General features: G+C 47.7%; 1 protein-coding gene and 1 pseudogene across 4 annotated transcripts in view; one reads left to right on the top strand and one right to left on the bottom strand.

The window, feature by feature from the left end:
- Nucleotides 1-1,235: 1,235 nt before the first annotated feature.
- LOC147826988 (iron-sulfur cluster co-chaperone protein HscB pseudogene) lies at nt 1,236-9,076 on the bottom strand (annotated as a pseudogene). Its single transcript, XR_015452985.1, has one exon. The product of XR_015452985.1 is annotated as an iron-sulfur cluster co-chaperone protein HscB pseudogene (transcript).
- A 963-nt stretch (nt 9,077-10,039) lies between these two features.
- Nucleotides 10,040-19,113, top strand: part of Prkce (protein kinase C epsilon) — a 511,185-nt gene continuing 502,111 nt past the window's right edge. The window contains exons 1-2 of one of the 3 annotated variants that reach the window (XM_087216080.1): nt 10,040-10,402; nt 10,591-11,131. In XM_087216080.1, coding sequence (XP_087072206.1) covers nt 10,784-11,131 — 348 coding nt within the window. In that variant the 5' untranslated portion in view covers nt 10,040-10,402; nt 10,591-10,783. Of the gene's footprint in view, nt 11,132-19,113 lie in introns of all 3 variants that reach the window. The other 2 variants (XM_004839392.4, XM_004839393.4) reach the window with 2 other exon arrangements.

Raw genomic sequence — 19,113 nt, 5'->3', positions numbered from 1 at the left:
GTGGCAGGGTAACCATAAAATAATGATGCATTTAAGAGATGGGCAGGGGGAGAGAAGAAGAAGAGAAACTGAAAAGGAGGAGTCAAGGAGGTAGGAAGAAAATAGGCAGAGCTCAGCTGTCATGGAAACCAGGAAGAGAACATTCCAAGGGGGAGGTGACACCAGATGATCCACCACAGAGACAGTGAGTGGTTAAGAAAGATAGAAACTGCAAAAGAGGGGTCTGGCGGGGTGGAAATGAGACACGTGTCAGTAAGCCCAATGACGTGGGCTGAGGAAGGAATGAGTAGGAAGAAAATGGAGACAGGTAAAATAAACATGAAGATTAGGAGGAAGAGAAGAGGGTTGAGTGGCAGCTGGAGAGAAGTGTGTGGCAAGGAAAGATTAAAAACATTTTCTTTGAGGTAAGTGAGACTTACTGACAGGAAGTAGCCAGCAGAAGGGAAGGGGTTAAAGAAAAGTAAGGAAACAACCAACAGAGCTGAGTTCCCGAGCACCCTGAGCAGTGGGGCTCGGTGCTGGGCCCCAAAAGGCGGAGGGACCTAAGTCTGTGTTCACCCATGGGCTTGCAGGAGTGGCACTTGTCCTTCCTTCCTGCCTAAGTGGTGGCTAGTTTGGTGTGAACCAAAAGATGAGCCCCCAGCCAATGGCTTCCGTGATTTTCAGAACAGGAGCAACCTTGGGGTCCCCGTGACCCATCCCTTCCGCATACTTCCCATCCCAGGGCACCTTTCTCACCAACCTTCCTCCAGCCAGGAGCTGCCCTGATGTCTCCAGGTAAGAACAGTGCAGGGCTGGTCTCTGAGGTCTCCATTCAGGCCCTTTGGAGTCTTTTACCTTCCTGGTTTAGCTTCTTGAACACCTGGACTACAACTCCCTGATCTCAATTTTTCCTGGCAAACAGGTGACTTATTGCTGTAAATAGTGATCAGAAGGGAATTCTTTTAGCCAGGCATGGTGGCACAGTGCTATAATTCCAGCACTCAGGAGGATGAGGCAGGATTGCCTTGAGTTTGAGGTCAGCCTGAACTGCATAGCCAGACCCTGTCTCAAAAAACAAAAAGCAAAGCAAAGTGAACAAACAAACAAACAAACACCGAACAGAATTCTTCAGTTTAAGAAGTCTGATTATTAAATTATAAAAAAGAAAGGCTTGGCAGTTTTGCACACAAGTTCTACGCCCCCCCCCCCGCCCCCCGAACCCTCAGCCTTCTCTTTGAGCTCTATCCTGTTTTAAAATTTCTTATTTTGAAACAGGGTGTAAGTCACTAAATTGATCTTCCTGCCTCAGCCTCACAGAGTACTGTCATTACAGGTATGTGCCAACATGCCCAGGTTGTCCCTTGTTCATGATGGCCATGTGAGTAATGCCAGTGGCCCCAGGCTCTGTGACTTCCCCTTGACTTGTCCCTTAGGGACACTTTCTAGGACACGGCTAAGCTGTTAGTCCACCGATCTTCAGAACGATCCTACACAGCATTACTGGTCTCCACTCCAGGGGAAGTGAAGCTTCCAGAGGTGGGTACGCACAGGGCTTCATTGGGCTGTCCGACCGGCTGCACTTTGACCCCATGGGCTCTGGGTGTCTGCCCTGACCCCCTCCGGGACCTACTGCACTGGGGTGGGGGTGGCAGCTCTGTGATAGCTCCGGGGCCCCGCCCCCGCCCTTCTCTTCTCCAGAATTAGCGGCTGCTGGCGGTTGCAAACCCTCCCAGAGGGACTCTTCCTGCCCCTAAGCAGATGCCAGACTGGCCGGACGCCTTTTTAGACCCAAGGCTCTGTCTTCACTTTTGAGTCTCAAGCTGGCTTGGACTGAGGCGACCAGAAAGACCGGGGTGCCACAATGAGGAAGGGTCGTTGCCCCCACCCACCCGGAGCAGAGACAGCGGGGCGGTGAGGCCGGGGAGCGACAGGGCCATTGGTGTCCGCCAGGAGGCGCTGTCGGCTCGCGGAGCCGGGTTCGGGGCTGCAGCTTCAATCTGGGCGCAGTTGGGAATGCGGGTAGAGACACACCCATCCCAAGGCGTTGCGGGGTCTGAGCGAGAACCGACAGGAGGACCTTTTGTGACACTCTTCTTTTTCAAATGTTTATTGACCAGTTATTAAAACAATAGTCTTTTGTTTTAAAGACATCACCAAAGCAAGTTTAAAGAACTCTATCAATATTGTCCTCCCATGAAAATATTATTTTTAATTTAGTTTTTCCACACTTTTATTAGTGCATAGTGGTTATACTGATCGGTGGGTTTTGTTTTGGCAGATTTGAACGTGCACATAACTAGTACTTTGATCATTTCCCACACCACCCTCCTTCCCCAATTTCTCCATTAGTTTCACATTTTGGGGAGAGAGTGTGATACGTCCAAGGCATTTTGATCATATTTATCCTCCCGTATTATTATAGTATGTCCAAGATACTTAAGGGTACCAAGGTGACTCACGCTGGGAGTCCAAACTCAAGACCCCTTTGGGACTGGCAGAGTTGAGTCTGGTAGGAGAGGGAAAGTGAGGATGAAGGGGTGGGAGAGCTGGGGGGGGGCGGGTAATAGCTTCAGCTGGGGGAGGGATCCCCGGCCCAGGGATTCGGCCTTGAAAGAAGGAAGGAGCTGCCACCCGCATCCCGTCATTTGTTGCAACAGAACCTGTGGACGTTCTGCCTCTGCATGTTGTTGGATCAGTGACAAAGGGCACTATTCCTTGCCCTCCAGCTCCAGCTTGTTGATTTTGTTGTTGTTGTTTGATTTATCTTTTTGCTTTGTTTTTGTTGTATTTGGGGGGGCTTTACCTTTTTTTTTTTTTTTTTTACTTTTAATACTTTAGCAGTTAGAGGCGAGTCTTCTTTAACTCGATCTTGTCTTCTACATTTGAAAAGTATCTCATGCCTGTTAAAATTTCCTTGGCTTTTTCAGAGTCATCTTGTTCAAAAGCTTTCCTCAAATTTTGAGTAAACTTGCTCTGTTTAGCTCTGACAGTGGATTCAATCTCTTTTATGGCAGCTTTCTTTTGAGCTTCTGCGAGTTTTTCATTAATTCCCATTATTTCCACGAGGAACTGATTGCCCATTTCATAATCTGTCCCTTCAGGAATCTCGATTTAGCTTACTAGGTAAAGTCCCCTGTTCAGGGGGGCCAGAAAAGTCTTATAGGCATCATTCACCAGGGTTGAATGCTTCTCTGATAATTCCTTTTCAGTCTGAGACCTCTGGCTGAAGAGATCTGGGTAGACAAGACACCGTAGTTGCTGGTACCTATGCTGGAGCTTTGTGGTGTCCATGCTGAAGGAATGGTTGCTATTTGAGCAGTGTGTCCCTCCCCCCAGCTTGTTGATCTTGAGAGGTAAATTAGAAGTGGAAATGGATGAGGCAAATGTTAAGAATATGCTAGAGACAGGGGACCCAGTCTGAACACTCATTCTGCTAATTGATACAATATCCACAGGGCAGCCTGCAGGAGCAGCTGTCACACTTGGTACAGATATCATAAAACTGTATGCTGGAAATACTTCAATATATTGACTGGTGCGGGGAGAGAAGATACAAGGAATAGAAGTTGGGGAATGATAAGTCTTTCTTGTTTTAAAGATTTGTTTTGTTTTTGAAGTTTGTATCATTGAAACAACTGAAGAACTATATTGATATTATTGCACCTCTTAGAATTATTATAATTATAGTTATAGCTTATACTATATAATTATTATTATATTGTGCTGGAATAGGGTGTTTAATTTGGAATCAATAAATTGAAACAAACCTAGACCTTGTATTTACAGAATTTTTTTTAAAAAAGTTTTTTTGAGGGCTGGGGATTTAGCTTAGTGGTACTGCACCTGCCTCAAAAATGCAAGGTCCCGAGTTTCATCCCCGGTACCGCACACAAAAAAGTTTTTTTGAAACAGGGTTTCCCTGTGTAGTCTGTGCTGGAATAATTGCTGATTTAGAGTGAGTTCCTTGCCTACCTGCTATGTGTGAAAGGAAACTTTTGCTATTTTAATACCTTGAGATTTGGGGATTACTTGGTAAAGGAACATGTCTGTATTAGTTGCTTTCCAGTCACTGCGACAAAATACCTGACACCTACACTTTACAGGAGAGGTTTATTTGGCTTACAGTTTTCAGTGGGTTCAGTCCATGGTTGGCTGGTTCCAAGGCAGAGGAAAGCTACCCATCTTATGACAGCCAGGAAACAGGAAGGAGCCAGGGACAGGAATAGACCCTTCCAGGTCACCTCCAGTGACCCACCTCCTAACAGCACATTCAGCCATGAACTCATCAATGGATCAGTCCACTGGTGAGTACAGCATCCCCTGATCCAATCACCCAAAAGCCCCACCTCTGAACACATGACACTTTGGGGGACATTTTATATCTAAACCATACCAATGACATAGTCAATTTTGATTAATGAAGGATCAGTCTTGACTAATAAACAACTTATTGTATTAGTCTATTTATCTTCTTGATTGGTATAGGAATTATCCAGTGTCTATCTGTCCTCCTTACAGCACCTATCTTGTACATGGAGTTATTTAGTAAAGATTGTTAGGTTCATATATGTCTATAAAAGTTCCAAGAAACAGTGCAACATTTGAGCCAAAGAAGAGGGTGTACATGGTATTATTTCCCTATGTGCCCCTGGCTGGCAGTGCAGAGGCCTGTGGAAGCAGGCTCTCCAGGCCGTCTCTTCCTGTAATCCCTCTTTAATCTCCATCAGGTCTACCTCTGACCCCACTGCCTCCTTGCAGTGTAAGTAAAGCCTGGCCTGAGTCACAGGGAGAACAGTTCAGAGCAGAGGTGGGGCAGAAATAAGAAGGCACGGCAGGCCGGGCAAAAGCCAACAACAGGGCGGTGGACCTGGGGTGAAGTGAGGAGTAGTTTGGGAAGAAGGTGGGTGCAGGGCTGGCAGAGCTCTGGAAGGTTTCTGTGTCATTGCCCTACTACACATTCCGCCCCGCGCCCCAGGTGGCTAAATTCTGTTCATTGGAGCATGCGAGGAATGTATGCTGACCCGTCCGGGCAGACCTTGCAGAAGCCCATTAACATTCTATAAATGGCCATGAGGAGCACAGCAGTGGGGACATGAATATTAACACGCTGGCCTAAGGTTCCGACCCCTTTCTCTGCTGCATTTAGCCTGCTAAACAATGCCTACAGACTGTTTCATTTTTGATCAGAGCATCAATCAGACTTGGAGCATCTAACACCCTTTTTTGAAATGAGTCTGCTGGAGGAATGTTACAGAAGAATCTCCATCAGCCACAAAATTGCTTTTTTAAAGTATCAACTCCATTTATGTTGCCCTCCTGCTAGAAGGCTCACTGTTTCTCCAGGAAACAATTCAAACGCATCTACAGGCCCTAAGAGGCCTCAACTTCCAATCTATTTCATCTCCTCTGTCAGGCACCTGCTCCCTTTTTCGTTCTGGAGAGCCATGGGCTCTACCTGTGAGTTGTGCACCGTGTTCCCTTTGGGGCCAATGCCTTTCCCTTCCCTTTCCAGGTCAAAGGCTCCTACAGGTGATGCCTTCCTGAACTCCTAGGAAAGGGATGCTCCCCTCCCAGGGTCTATGCAACACCCATTGCCCTGCCCTGGGGGATGTTTGCTTCTTTATCACTCCTTTTCCTGTGAGCCACAATTTAACTTTGTTTTGTTTTGGTCTTGCTATGTAGTTCAGGCTGGCCTTGAACTCTTGGTGATCCTCCTGCCTCAGTCCCCATAGTCCTGGGATTACAGGTGTGTGCTGCCCCACCCAGCGATCAGCCCTGATTTTAAAAGAAGGGCCTTTTATGAAAAAGTTAATACTACATAAAGTAAGAAATAAAAGAGATAATAGGAAAAATGAGAGACGGGGCAAAAAAAGTTATTGTAGCTCTTTCTGCTGTTGGTTTCTAGTTTTACTCCACTGTGGTAAGAGAGCTCACTTAGGAGGATTTCCATTTCTTTGGCTATGTTAAAGTCTTTATTGTTACTATCAGCATGGTCTATCTTGAATAAAAAAATAAATAAATTCCTAGACTAGGAAAGTCTTTGAAGAGAATAGCTCTGTGATTGCCTAGATTTAGGGGGGAGGGATTGGGAGATGAGAGCTAGTGGGTAGAGTGTTTTGCTTTGGGATAATAAAAATGATCTAAATTTGATTGTGGTCATAGTTGTACAATTCTGTCAATATGCTAATATCTACTGAATCATACCCTTTAAATTTGTTAATTGCATTGTGTGCAAATTTTTGTTCAATAAAGCTGTTATTAAAAAAATGAGGACCCCCATCTTGATCTTTATTACATTTTTTTTTCCTCATTCTCCTCTTCCTTCTCTTGTAGATAATGAAACAACCAGACCATTGTTGGGGGCCAAAGAGCATTTTACTCAACATATACACAATTTACCGTCCTGTCCTGTCCCTTAGCGTGGTACACAGGGGCCAGGAGGAGGAAGCAGGCCCTTTTCCGATGAAATCTGGAGCAGTGGGTTATTTTAGGCCCCCTCCCCTTCAGGGAAATTTAAGAGGTCTCTGGCACGTCCACACATTTTTCATGTGGCCAAATGTAAGAGCAAGAGTAAGAGTAGGAAGATGATTTTTTTTTTTGGTACTGGGGATCAAACTCAGGTCCTTGAGCTTTCCCAGCAGGCGGTGAAACCACTGAGCTAAATCCCCAGCCCAAAATGAGAGATTTACTTAGAAATAAGGATGTAATAAGGGCAAAAAGCTAGGAAGTTTGCATGCAGATTATCAGCATTCTCCTCCCTGCCTCTAGCAACTGGGGACTGAAACCCAAGGCCTTCAAACTGAGCTACATCTTCAGCCTTTTTAAATTTTTTTGTTTTGAGACAGGGTCTCCTAAATGACTAAATTGTCCAGGATAGGCTTGAACTTGTAATCCTCCTGCCTCAGCCTCCCAGAGTGCTGAGATTACAGGTGGTCTCTTTCTCTCTCTCCCTCCCTGTCTCTAGACAGGGTCTCAGGATATATCCCAGGCCAGTCTTCAACTCATGGCGATCCTCCTACCTCAGCCTCCCTAGTGTGAGTGCTGGGATTACCAGCATGTGCCACCATGCCCGGGTATTTCTATTTTTATATAAGCATTCATTCAATACAAAGCAGGCATTTTGTTTGACCAAGTCTTTTTGTATCCCCACCCTGAAGGACTTGTAATAGATTTTTTTTTTTTTTTTTGGCGGAACCGGGGATTGAACTCAGGACCTTGCACTTTCCAGGCAGGCACTGAGCTAAATCTCCAGCCCTAAGACTTGTAATAGAAAGGAGACTGATGGTGGTCACCTCTGAGAACTGGTCTGTTCCCATGGAAGAAGAGTTTGCTGAGAGGCAGATGCCACTTTTCTAACCCTTATCCAGGACACGGAGCGGAGCGTAGGTTATCTGTTTTGTTTTGTACCAGGGTTCGAACTCAGGACTTTGTGCTTATGAGGCAGGCGGTGACAACACTGAGCTAAAACCCTGGCCCTGAGTTACCTGTTTTAAGATAGTCACTGAGGTGGGAAAAGTTTCTGTTTAATATATTTGGGGGTCTTGCTGGGGTGGAGAGTAGGAATAGGATATGCCAAAAGTTCAGTGTCCATTCTACCATATTTTCTGTTTAATACACTAAACAGGAGGGATTTAGGTCAATGTTTTTCAATCCCATGTATTTCTGTTTGCATGTAGGATTTGACCCACCCCAGCAAGTTAGAGAGATGGTGTGGAACGCGAGCTAGTCAATGGTCCCTAAGACATCCTGGATATCTATCTAGACTTCCCAACAGGGCTGGAACTAGGGTAAGGCCAAGACTTCTGTTTGGGTATAAAATGCAATGGGTGCCAATGAACTCAGTAACAAATAATATTTAGTGTAGTAGTTAACATTTTAAAAATGTGGATATCCTGTCATCCTAAAAGTTTACATTCTTATTTATAAAACATTGCATTAAACTATTCATTTTGATTAATGAGTTCAAAGTTTGCCTGTTTGTAAGGTACCTCACTCATTTCATTTTAGTCCTGCCCCTCTTTCCCAAATGCATTTCAGACGTTCAAGCCCTATGAGCCATTACCTTCCACTACATGCCCTGGGAAGGGGAAAAAAAGTTTAATTAGAATTGAATTGTGGTGCCGCCATATTTGGGAGGCTGAGGGAGGAGGAAGCCGGGGAGTTCAAGGCCAGCAAGGTCAGCTTGAACTACATCGTGAATCTCCCTCTCTCTCTGCACTCGCACACACGAAAAAGAAAAAAGAAATTGTGGAACTGAGAAGCAAGGGAGAAAAATTCCAGTTATCAAAGAAATGCAAATCAAGCAGCAATGAGATAGAGATATCCCCGCTTGTACTTAGCCAAACTGATGATTTTAAAATATCACACCTCCAGTTGGTGGGAGTGGCCATGTAAGGCACACTTTTTTTTTTTTTTGGTACCGGGAATTGAACTCGGGACCTTGCGCTTGCGAGGCAGGCACCGGAACCACTGAGCTAAATCCCCAACCAAGGCACACTTTTAAAGGCGTTTTACGTTTGAGCGATCACAGCTGTCCCCAAGACTGCTGTCGGCACCATCTCTACCCAGCTGCCCGAAGCACTGGGCCGGCTCCAAGGAATGCATACTTGTAAGCCCCGGGAGAACGACCGAAAGCATCAAGTTTTCTGGGGCTACAGGATTTCCCTCAATGGCCTTGGGACTCTTCTGATTATTTTGGGGATCTGTGTGCTGCACCTGACGTCCAGTTGTTCCAGGGGACTGCCTCCTTCCTCGCCTTTTTAAGCCATAGGGAAGGGTAATCTTTTTCTAAATTTTGGTCTATACTATTTAAACCCGCCAGATAAACTCAGCTCACCGCGATCCTCACAAACTCCCCAACTTGACTTGGTGTAGGAGCGAAGGTGGCGGTTTTCTCTTGCCACTAGGGCAGCCCGGGCTCCAGGTCGCCCCTTCCCCAGGCGACCCCCGCCCTTCCCGGTTCCCCGTCCCCGGCGCGGGGCTGCCCCTCGCTCCGCCGCCTTCCCCGTCCCGGCTCCCGCGGAGGAAATTCTCCCCCGGCGGCCCAGCTCGCCCCACGTGACCAGCCGCCGCCGCCGCCGCCGCCGCCGCCGCCGCTCGGGCGAGAGTTGAAAGGTTACGGAGGAAATCGGCGTGGACACAGCCCCTGCCCCCCGCGGGGCGCGCCCGGCTTTCCCGCTGTCAGCGCGCGGGTGCGAGTCGAGGGCCCCTAGGGGGCGCCGCCGAGGCCCAGAGTCAATCGCGGGAGTCACTCGATAAAAAACAAACAAGACACACGAGCCGTGCGGGCCAGGGCTTCATACCAACCTTCCGCTCGTCAACAGGTTCTCGCAGCCCGAGAAGTCCGGGACACAGCCCGGCGGGGAGAAAGTCCCGAAGCAAGGGAAGAGCTACAATCACATTTAAAACTCCCAAGCCGGGCCCGTCCCTGCTCGGGCCTCCCCACCGCGCGGCGCCGAGGGTCCCCGGAGCGAGGCACGGACAGGCCGGGGCTCCGCAGGCCGCTCCCGCCGGCGCTGCCAGGGGCTGGGCTCCTGGAGGCTCGGAGTCTTCGGGGGCCACGCGACCCCCGCTGCTTCTCTGTCCACGGCTCCACACGACCGTGCTGGCCGCTGAGCCCGAGCGTCCCCCGCTGGAGATCGGCAGGGCGAATCCCGTCGCACCAGCGCGCTCCTCCCTGAGTCCCCGCGCGGGATCCCCGCCCGGCTCTCTGCCCTTCTCTCCTCGGCTCACTTTTCCCGTATTGCTCCCCCAACCGGTAAAACTTTCTATTTCCCCAAACACTGGCGCGCGCGCGCGTGCACACATACACTCACACACACACACACACACACACACACACACTGACGTCTTTTGCGCATTTCCTGCACTGGAGGGAGGGAGGCTCGATCGCACACTGAGGCGCGGAGCCCGCGGGGACAGCGGGCTGGCGGGCGGCGAGCGAGCGGCCGCAGAGAGCCGGGACGCGGAGAGCTCGGCGGGCGGCGCCGGCGCCGGGAGGTGGGGCAGCCGAGTCGCCGTCCCGGCCCCGTCGCCGCGCTGCGCACCGCCCCGAGCCGGCCTGCGCCCCGAGCCCGCGCGGATGTGAGGTTCCGGGCTCCTGGCGCCTCGGGATCGCCGGCTGCGGCGCAACGCTGCTGCGCCCCGGGGGCGGCGGCGGCGGCGGCGGCTCGGCTGGCGGTGCGGCCGTGAGTCTGAAACCTTTGGCTGCGCAGAGGACCATTTCCTCTCGACATGCATCCCTCCGAGTAGATCGCACATCCCTCCGCCCGCCCCCCGCCCAGCGCGGTCAGAGGCAGGCGCTGGGTGGGCGAAGAGGATCCGGGTTGAGATCTGCGCCCCCGGCTCTCGTCCCCGCCCCGTCCCGCCGCCCCCTCCCCCTCCCGGAGTCGAAATTTCGCGGGGATTATGTTTCGGAAAGGTAGGTAAGCGCCGGGCGCGGCGCCTGCTCTCCGCACCCGGACCGAGAGCCCGCGAGACGGCGAGGCAGCCCCGGCTGGCGGCGGGGCCGAAGCGCGTCCCCTCCCCAGGAGGTGCCGGGCGCTGGAGGGAAGAGAGCGCTCCAAACGCGGACGTCTCCTAGCTCTCCCCCTCCCTGCTTTCCGTTAGGAATCCGACGAGGAAATTCATGCGCTCGCTGAGGATCGCCGGCGCCGGGGCGCAGCGCCACAAGGTGTAAGGAGCGACGGGGTGGGGAGAGAGGGGACCCAGGAGTCCCCGAGGCTCGAGCGCCCGCCGTCCGCTGTGCATTCCTGCCGGCGGGGCAGACGGAGTGACCCGGCCCCCGCTCCCCGCCCCGACCATGGTAGTGTTCAATGGCCTTCTTAAGATCAAAATCTGCGAGGCCGTGAGTTTGAAGCCCACAGCCTGGTCGCTGCGCCATGCGGTGGGACCCCGGCCGCAGACTTTCCTTCTCGACCCCTACATCGCGCTCAACGTGGACGACTCTCGCATCGGCCAAACGGCCACCAAGCAGAAAACCAACAGCCCGGCCTGGCACGACGAGTTCGTCACCGATGTGTGCAATGGGCGCAAGATCGAGCTGGCCGTCTTTCATGATGCCCCCATTGGCTACGACGACTTTGTGGCCAACTGCACCATCCAGTTCGAGGAGCTGCTGCAGAACGGGAGCCGCCACTTCGAGGACTGGGTGAGTCCGGCCCCTCCAGGTCCCGGTCCCGGTCCCGGTCCGGGGAAGTGGCCGTGGGGTAGCGGGGAAAGACTCACTGTGCGCCGCCTCGGCAATGGGGATGGATCGTCGCGACTAGGGTGTGTGCTCGTGTGTATGTATGTGTTACCAGTTTGTCTGGAGAGGAATGTTTCACTTGGTAGGTGGGGAGAAATCGGCATTGGGGTGAGGAAGCTGGAAGGAGGGTACGGCCCTCTGCCCTCTCCGTGCTCTTTTGACAGCGGGTGCTGCAGGGGCTCACAAGCTGGTGGAGCCAAGGCCGCTGGTGCTGAAGGCTGGCCGGGACCTGGTGTCTTCAGCAGGAGCGTGGTGGGCTGGCTGTGAGTGACTGTGTGAGTCCCTCTGTCCTTGGAGAGGCACGTGGAGCTCAGATTGAAGGGTTTTTGCACGTCTTGCTTTGTCCTGCGTTGCTGAGTGAGGAGTTGCTTTATTTTTCTCCTGGGGAGAAACCTTGCCTATTTCTATTCATCTGCAAGGTAGTTAGCCCATCTTCTGACAGAGGGGGAGAAAATGTGCTCTTCCCCAGTTTGTCCCCTCTAAAGTTCCAGAAATGTCAGTCCACCTTGGTTTGCCCAGTTCATTGCTTATTCACCCAGAACTGTTGTATTTTTAAAATGGTTCTGCTTACAGGTATGGGGGAGTCAGTGCTTTGAATCTTAAAGTTACATTGTCTTCCTGTTTTGATTGTGAAGATAATGTGGGGTGAAATACAATTTCTGAGATTGAGTTAATCAGTAATTGATTACACCGTCAAATATCAGACACTTGGAAATAGGCCTTGTCAACATACTATTAAACAAACACTACATTCAACCTTGGCACTTGGACAAGTAGAGAGAAGCAAGCTTTTTTTTTTTTTATCTCTTCTTGAATGGAAGGTGTTAAATTAGGAAATGAATTTCTGTATTTTCAGGTTTGTTACGTGCTTCACTCAGAGCCAGTGTTGCTCTGGATGAATATTTTCAAGATTCTTCCATCTGCAAAGGAGAGATAATCTGCATCTCATGAAGAGATGTAGAGGAATCCCTTTCTACTGGAAACTAGATAATTTCATGAATATCCTAGAGGTCAGAGGTTGCATCTGAACCCCCTTGGCATATCACCTTATGTATTTTTGAGGAAAAGGAGTTTTAGGGGGAAAATAAGAAAAAAGATCTTTTTATGCTCCTGGGTGTGATGTAGCCTGCCTGAAACCATGGTTGTGGAAACTCCAGTAAAGTACACCAGTATAACCCTAGGAGATTTGTAGTTCCCACTTTGGAAAGGAGGCAGACCTTCTGGACATCCCTAAGAACTCAGTGCCATCCCACTGCAAATCACTGTTGTCCCCCTCCTTCCGAGTTCCCACTCATTCCCCATTTACTCTCTGTATATGGCCTTTGGTTCTTTGACTTCTGTAAGCAGTGAATGTCCTAGGCTAGGGGGAGTGAGAATAACTAATTTCAGAACCAGACTTCAACACTGAAAACCTGTGATCTCAAAGTTGTTTTTGTTTTTGAACAGGTAGGGGAGAGAAAACTTGCCTGTGGTGGCAAGGAGATGGGGCCTTCTCCATGGTACACAGACAGGATGGGCAGTGGGCAGAGAGCAGGGAGATGGTCACAGCAGGGCTGTGTTTAACCACAGGTGTCAGTTGGAGGTAGTGTGTCCGAGTGACTCTGGGGACACTAAGTGGGGGTTCACCCCAAACTCTGGATGCCTCAGGGCACCACCTGCTCCCATTAGCACTTCTTCTAGAGGAGCATGCAAATGAGGATGTCTTGCTTGGTTATCATTCTCTAAGGTTCCCAAGTTCATGGTGGATTTGGCCCCAGACCAGATCGTCTAGTGCACAGGCCAGTGTCACAACAAGGACATTGAGTCTCAGAGAAACTAAAGGGATACCAAAATCATATGGCCAGGAAAGGTAGGTTGGAAGTTGGGCTCTCACCTCCAGTTGCCTGTTGCTTGCTTAGCAGAGAATAGCCCATCTGGCTTCCCAGGCTGTTTGTTCTCCTTGCAGATCCATGTGCTGTGTTCCTGACATTTTTATTGTGTGTGGTAACTTAAAAGTGCTTTCAAAGTCATTATCTCTTTTGCCTTATAGCAAGTGTGAATTAGGCCTGACAGGTATTGGACAGATTTAAAAAAAACTTGAGACAGAGAAAAACCCAAAGGCATAGGATGAATCAAGTTGTAGAACTTGTTCTGATGGCTCATCTTGGGGTGTTTTCACTAGATGCTGCTGTAGTCACTCTCTTTCCTCAGCCTGAGCCTGGGGATGCATTGGCAAAGGTGACTGGCCTTGGAAACGGACACAGTTGCAAATGGATTGATTCAGGCCACTTTTCCCATCCCCATCGTCCAGGGTGCTCCCACACAGTCACCTTTGGGTAGAATTTCCTGGGCTCAGGCCTCTGTACGGGACACACCATTTTTGGGTGTGACTAGAAGTCTGGCCTGAAGGAGATGTGGAGAGCATGAATAGTGGCAGAACATTTCATTCAGCTGCACTCTGAGTTAATGTGTATTCATCCAGGACCTGCTTGGTACTCAGATCCCACTAGGGAAGCTTAGCATTGCAGCTAAGGTAGAGGTAAATGGGCCACAGGTTACTGTCAAAGGGCTTGCATTTCACTAGGGAAAGAATGCTAAATAGATACATACTGACACTTAAGTAGCAATTAGTTTCCAAATAAGTGGTACCATAAGTAGGTTAAAGAGTTTAAAAAAAAAGAAAGACAGTGTGATAGGAGAGCTGGGAGAATCAGGAGGATCCTGGAAGGAGGCATGAACTGGGCATAAAAAGGTGGGAATCATTTAAAGATACATCTACCAGAGGAGATTGTGCGGTTTATGGGCACCACTGGGGTAAAGGCAGAGAATGCCTGTGATCGGGGTTGGAGAATTGACAAGCAGGGCTGACACCCAGGGTACCTACTTGAGAGACCTGGACAGGACAAGGTTTCCCAAATCTAAGACTTTTATCTGAGTACTGCCTGTGCTATTATTTAATATTTTAAAAAATTGATTCTTTTATTTTTCCATTTAGTCTTTTTCTTAAGCCCTACCATTCATCATAAAATCACAGGTTTGGATTTTGCAGTTATAATTTTTCTTTGTTCACATTAAAATAAATATGGCTGTAAAATAAAAAGAAAACAAATTCATCCCCGGTGCCTCTTAACATCCCTAGTGATGTGGGGCCACATTTTAAAACACTGAATGGAGTAGGAGAAAGTTTGGAAAACTGAGGTGGATTTGAAAATGTTTAAAAACCATGCTGAGGCAATTATTCTTCACATAATGAGAAAATATTTCAGGTGTGATGACAAAGGGGGTTGCTTTAGAGAAAGCTTATTATAGGGAGAAGGAAAGATTTTGCTTGTGCTTGAGGCAGAATCCATTAAGGCTCTAGCTAGTTTTTCTCTGAGAATTAGAAATAATTGTATTCAGATTTCTGTGTGCATAAGGACCACTAAGAATCAGTAGGGAAGGGTGTTAAAAGTATAGATCCTCAGCCGGTTATGATGGCATGTTATAACTCTGAAAGCAAGATTTACATAGATAACTGCAAACTAGAAGTACTGTATTGGGATTCATGTCTGAGAGGCTGAAAGAATGCTGGAGGGGGAGGCATTTATATGGGGAACAAGGGAGAGAGTTTTGAGCTGACTGGCCTCTTCACACTCTGGATTTTGCTGTGTTCTTGCTCAGTAATCTATGTACTAAGCTAAATTCTCCTTTGTTCTACTGTTCATCCCTAAAGTCATCTTTGGTTTGTGTCACTCCTTGAAGTCCATGGAAGAGGTGTTTATTTAATAGCACATGCAGTGGATTAATCCACTTGCGATTTTAGCACCCCACGATCTAGTCACTTTCCAAAAGCCCCTCATTGAACACATGAGCTTTTGGGGGGACATTTTATTTTATTTATTTATTTTTTTATACTGGAGATTGAACCCAAGGACTTTACAAAGAAATCTCCAGCCCATTTCTAATTTAAAAAAATTTTTTTTTTTTAATTTTGAGACATGCCTGTTGTGGTGGCATACACCTATAATCTCAGCATTCAGGAGGCTGTAGTAAGAGGATCACTGCAAGTTCGAGACCAGCTTGGACTCCATAGTGAGTTCAAGACTAGCCTGAACTACATAGTGAGACCCCTCAAAAAAAACAAAAACAAAAACAAAAACTTAGTTTGAGGCAGGGCTCACTAAGTTGCTAGATTGTCCAGTATAGGCTCAAACTTGGTATCTTTCTGTCTCAGCCTCCCAGAGTGCTGGGATTATAACCATGTTCAGCATACCTGGTTTGGGAGATGCTTAAGATCTAAATCATAACAATAGACTAAAAATAGATTTAATTTATTTATACTTAACAACTCTTTCTTTCTTTCTTTCTTTCTTTCTTTCTTTCTTTCTTTCTTTCTTTCTTTCTTTCTTTCTTTCTTTCCTTTCTTTCCTGACAGGATCTTACTGTGTAGTCAAGGGTGGCTTTGAACTTGCTATGTAGCCCACCCTGGCCTCAAAATTGCAATCTCCCTGCCCCAGCCTTCCAAGTACAGGGATTAAAGATGTGTACCACCACACCCAGCCACAAACTGCCTTTGTGATAATAATTGAATTACTTGAAATGAAATTGTTTGGAAGATCTTGGAGTTTTGGCCATTATGGATAAAATTTATTTACTGAAACATGTAAGTAATTGGAAATAGGAATATGTAGGAACTGGTGGTTTTTTTTTTTTTTTTTTGTACCGGGGATCGAACTCGGGACCTTCCACTTTCCAGGCAGGTGGCGGCACCACTGAGGTAAACGCCCGGCCCTGAACTAGTGTTTTTGGTTTCACTGTACTAATTTTATCTAGTGTGTTATGGACTTAAATACATTTTCAGTGCTCTTAGCTTTAAATTCTTAATTCTAGGCCATAGCCACCACTGAACTCTAGAACTCATACATGGGTCTCCCTTCTCATCATCACTGTTGAACTGTAAAAAGGGCATCTGCTACTCAGTATCAATATCATATCCTTAATCTCCCTCTCCCCAATCTAAGCTTATCTTTCCTAGACCCAGAAATGACAACTCCATCCTTCTAGTCCCCCAGGCCAGTAGCCCTGAGGAGTCAGTGTTGATGCCTGTCACTTTCGCTCACCTTCCTCCAGTCTTTTAGCAACATCTTCTGTGTTTGCCTTCGGAACAGATTCCAAATGCAATCATATTTTCCATACCTCTGCTGATACTACTGTGGCCACTGTCAACTCACACCTGATTATCTCAGCAGCCTCCTAATTGCTTCCCCCTTTCCCAGCTTTCTCAGAAAATTCCTCATGGGAAAAACTCCAAGTCCTTACCATAACCTGCAGGACCAACCTGGACAGGTCTCCTAGTCTGACCTCCCTGACTGTCACCTGCTGCTTTTCCTGGCTCGCCTCAGGACCCCTCTTACTGATCCCTCCCCTCCCTTCTACCCTAATCTTTAGTCTTTTCCAGCTCATTTTTCTAAGAATGTTGCTTCCCTTGATAGCTTCATGGCTTCAGGCTTTATTCAAACATTACCTTCTCAGTAAGGCCTTTTTGGGCAATTCTATCTACAACTCAACTCTTCCTGTCCTCCTGGGCATTTCATATGCTCCTTCCCAAGGGACCCCCCCACCCCCGTTCCTATGTCTGTCTTTAACACCAGAATATAAGTTCTATAAATGTAAAGGTTTTTGTACACTGCTATATTCTTGGCATCTAAAACAGTGCTTAGCATCTTGTTGAATGAATGAATGAGTGAATTTAATTAAACAAATGTGCATTCTCCCAGCATTTATGATGGCCAGGCACAAGGCGAGATATTAGGGGCTTGGGACAATAAACTTGGGTATAACGTAGTTCCTGCCTCGGAGGTGCCTGAGAGCAGGACACTCAGGTGAGCGGAGCAGCTTGGTGAGCAGGCAAATGAAATCCTTCCAGAAACCTTGACAGAAAGAATTGAGCAAGAAAGGAGGAAGAAAAGAATATTAGTCTGTGAGAAAAGACATCCTTAGAGAGAATGCAGTATTTTTTCCATGTGGCAATCTGCATCAAGTGGAAGAATTTCATATCAAGTTTGGAGTTTCTAAAGGTAGAAGCTGTGTACCCTCTGGGTGCCCAGGGCCTGTGCAAGGTGCATTGGTGGGGACATAAGCAGCAGGCCAACTTTTTTTTTTTGCAGAGTTATATTTTCATCAGGGTATATTTCCATCATACAAAACCCTTTGTGTTGGTAGTGACAAGAAAAGAAATTTTAGACGCCAGCCCCCGAACTCACAGAACTTATGGAAGCATGACCAGTGGGTTCATTTAGGCTAAGAGAACTCCAGAGCAGGCCTGTGGTATTTTACATAAATAAAAGCTACACTCGGCAACACACACTTCTTTCCAAGTTCCTCTGGGTGTATATGGGCTTGTTAAGTAATTACAATCTATTATAATGCTAATCAGTGAGGCTGCACCTGTTTGAAATTTAGTTTTCTGGCAAAAACCTGTGAAGTGGCCAAAAGCCTGCACTGGGGAAAGCGAGAGGCCAAGGAATACTGTTGTTCATTGCAACTCACCAACATCTAAACCAAATCAAAGCTCCAAAGGGAGTATGATTGAACTCCATAATATTGTGCCTGGGAAGAAGAGGAAAACAAGCCTGTCCTCAGCCCAGGTGTTGAAATGAGGTCCTCCCATTTCCCCTCTCTTCAATGTCCTGCCCCTCACCTTGAAGTCTCTGAGAGGTGGCTTAGTGAAAAGTCACTTTTCTGTGCCAGCAAGGAGTATACACTTACTGAGATCCTGAACCCAAGAGGTAGCTAAGACTAAAAAAAGTAAACAAACTCAAGAAGAGGTTGGAAAAGTCATGGTAGGTGAATCTATAATAATTAATTATTGAGGGAGAAAATAGACTTCAACTTTGCCTAAGTCCTTCCTGAATGGATTTGTGTTTCCCCAGATGGTAGCATCTCCTGGTGCAGTGGTCTTGCCCTGGGCAGATGGAAGTCTTCTGTGAGCTGCAAGAGTCTTCCCTCTCTGCTCCAGGCTCTCCAGTCAGACAGTGAGCTTCTCAGGAAGTCCCTGGAACCCACTCGAGTGCAGGCTGGCTGAATAAAAGCCTGCCTCTCCAGGTCTGTCTTGCAGAAACTCAAATAGGCAGCAGTCTTTCATCTAACTTAGGTGGAGCTCTTAGAAGTTTATCATCTGGTACAGAAGGAAGAGGGTGGCCTCACCAAAGATTCTAAGGAATGGACAGAGTGATGAATTCACTCATTGTCTGGCTATCCTTTCACTCAGTGAGCATGTATTTATTGAATACTTTCTATGCCAGGCACCAGGTTGTGTAGGGGACCACAGTCTTGTGGGAGACACAACATTAATCAAGGAATAACATAAATAGGCTGGTATGTAAAGTTAGAACTAAGAAGAGTACATCGCAGTTTTTTTCAACGCCTGGAGATGCCTAGACCTGGCTGCTTCAGGTCTTTTTTTTTTTTTCTGAAACTTTTTCCTGAAATTGAAACTTTTTCCTTTCCCTGGGAATTTTATTGAAGAGGGAGTTGGGTAGTTTCTATCAGTCAGTGGTGTTGGGCCTCAGAATGCACTTTTGTAAAGATAAGGAGTTAGTGTAGTCCAGATACTCTGTTAGGTCCCTGTTAACAACAATCCGGATTAAGCTCTGCCCCCGAATTTTGGGCCTTGCCCACACTCATTCTGAGTGTTATTTTGGTGTTATTTTGTCTCTTGTTTTCCCCGAACCAGTCTTTTCTCCCCTGCAAAACTGCAGGTTCTGGTTTTCTCCCCCTCCTCATCCTTCTGCGTTGTTGCAATCAAAGCCACAAAGCTATTTTTCATAGCTTGCTTCTTTACCTAGTGTTCAAGGCCCACAAAGAGTAAGTTTATTTTAAAGATAGAGTCCTCTTGGGCCAGGCATAGTGATGCTGCTGCCTGCCTC

Source organism: Heterocephalus glaber, unplaced genomic scaffold (assembly GCF_053883595.1).
Source record: "Heterocephalus glaber isolate CG9 unplaced genomic scaffold, H.glaber_assembly_v1.0 deba00001457, whole genome shotgun sequence".
Classification (NCBI taxonomy): domain Eukaryota; kingdom Metazoa; phylum Chordata; class Mammalia; order Rodentia; family Bathyergidae; genus Heterocephalus; species Heterocephalus glaber.
Note: the sequence above shows the minus strand (reverse complement) of the source record. Positions and strands in the feature narration are given on the sequence as shown.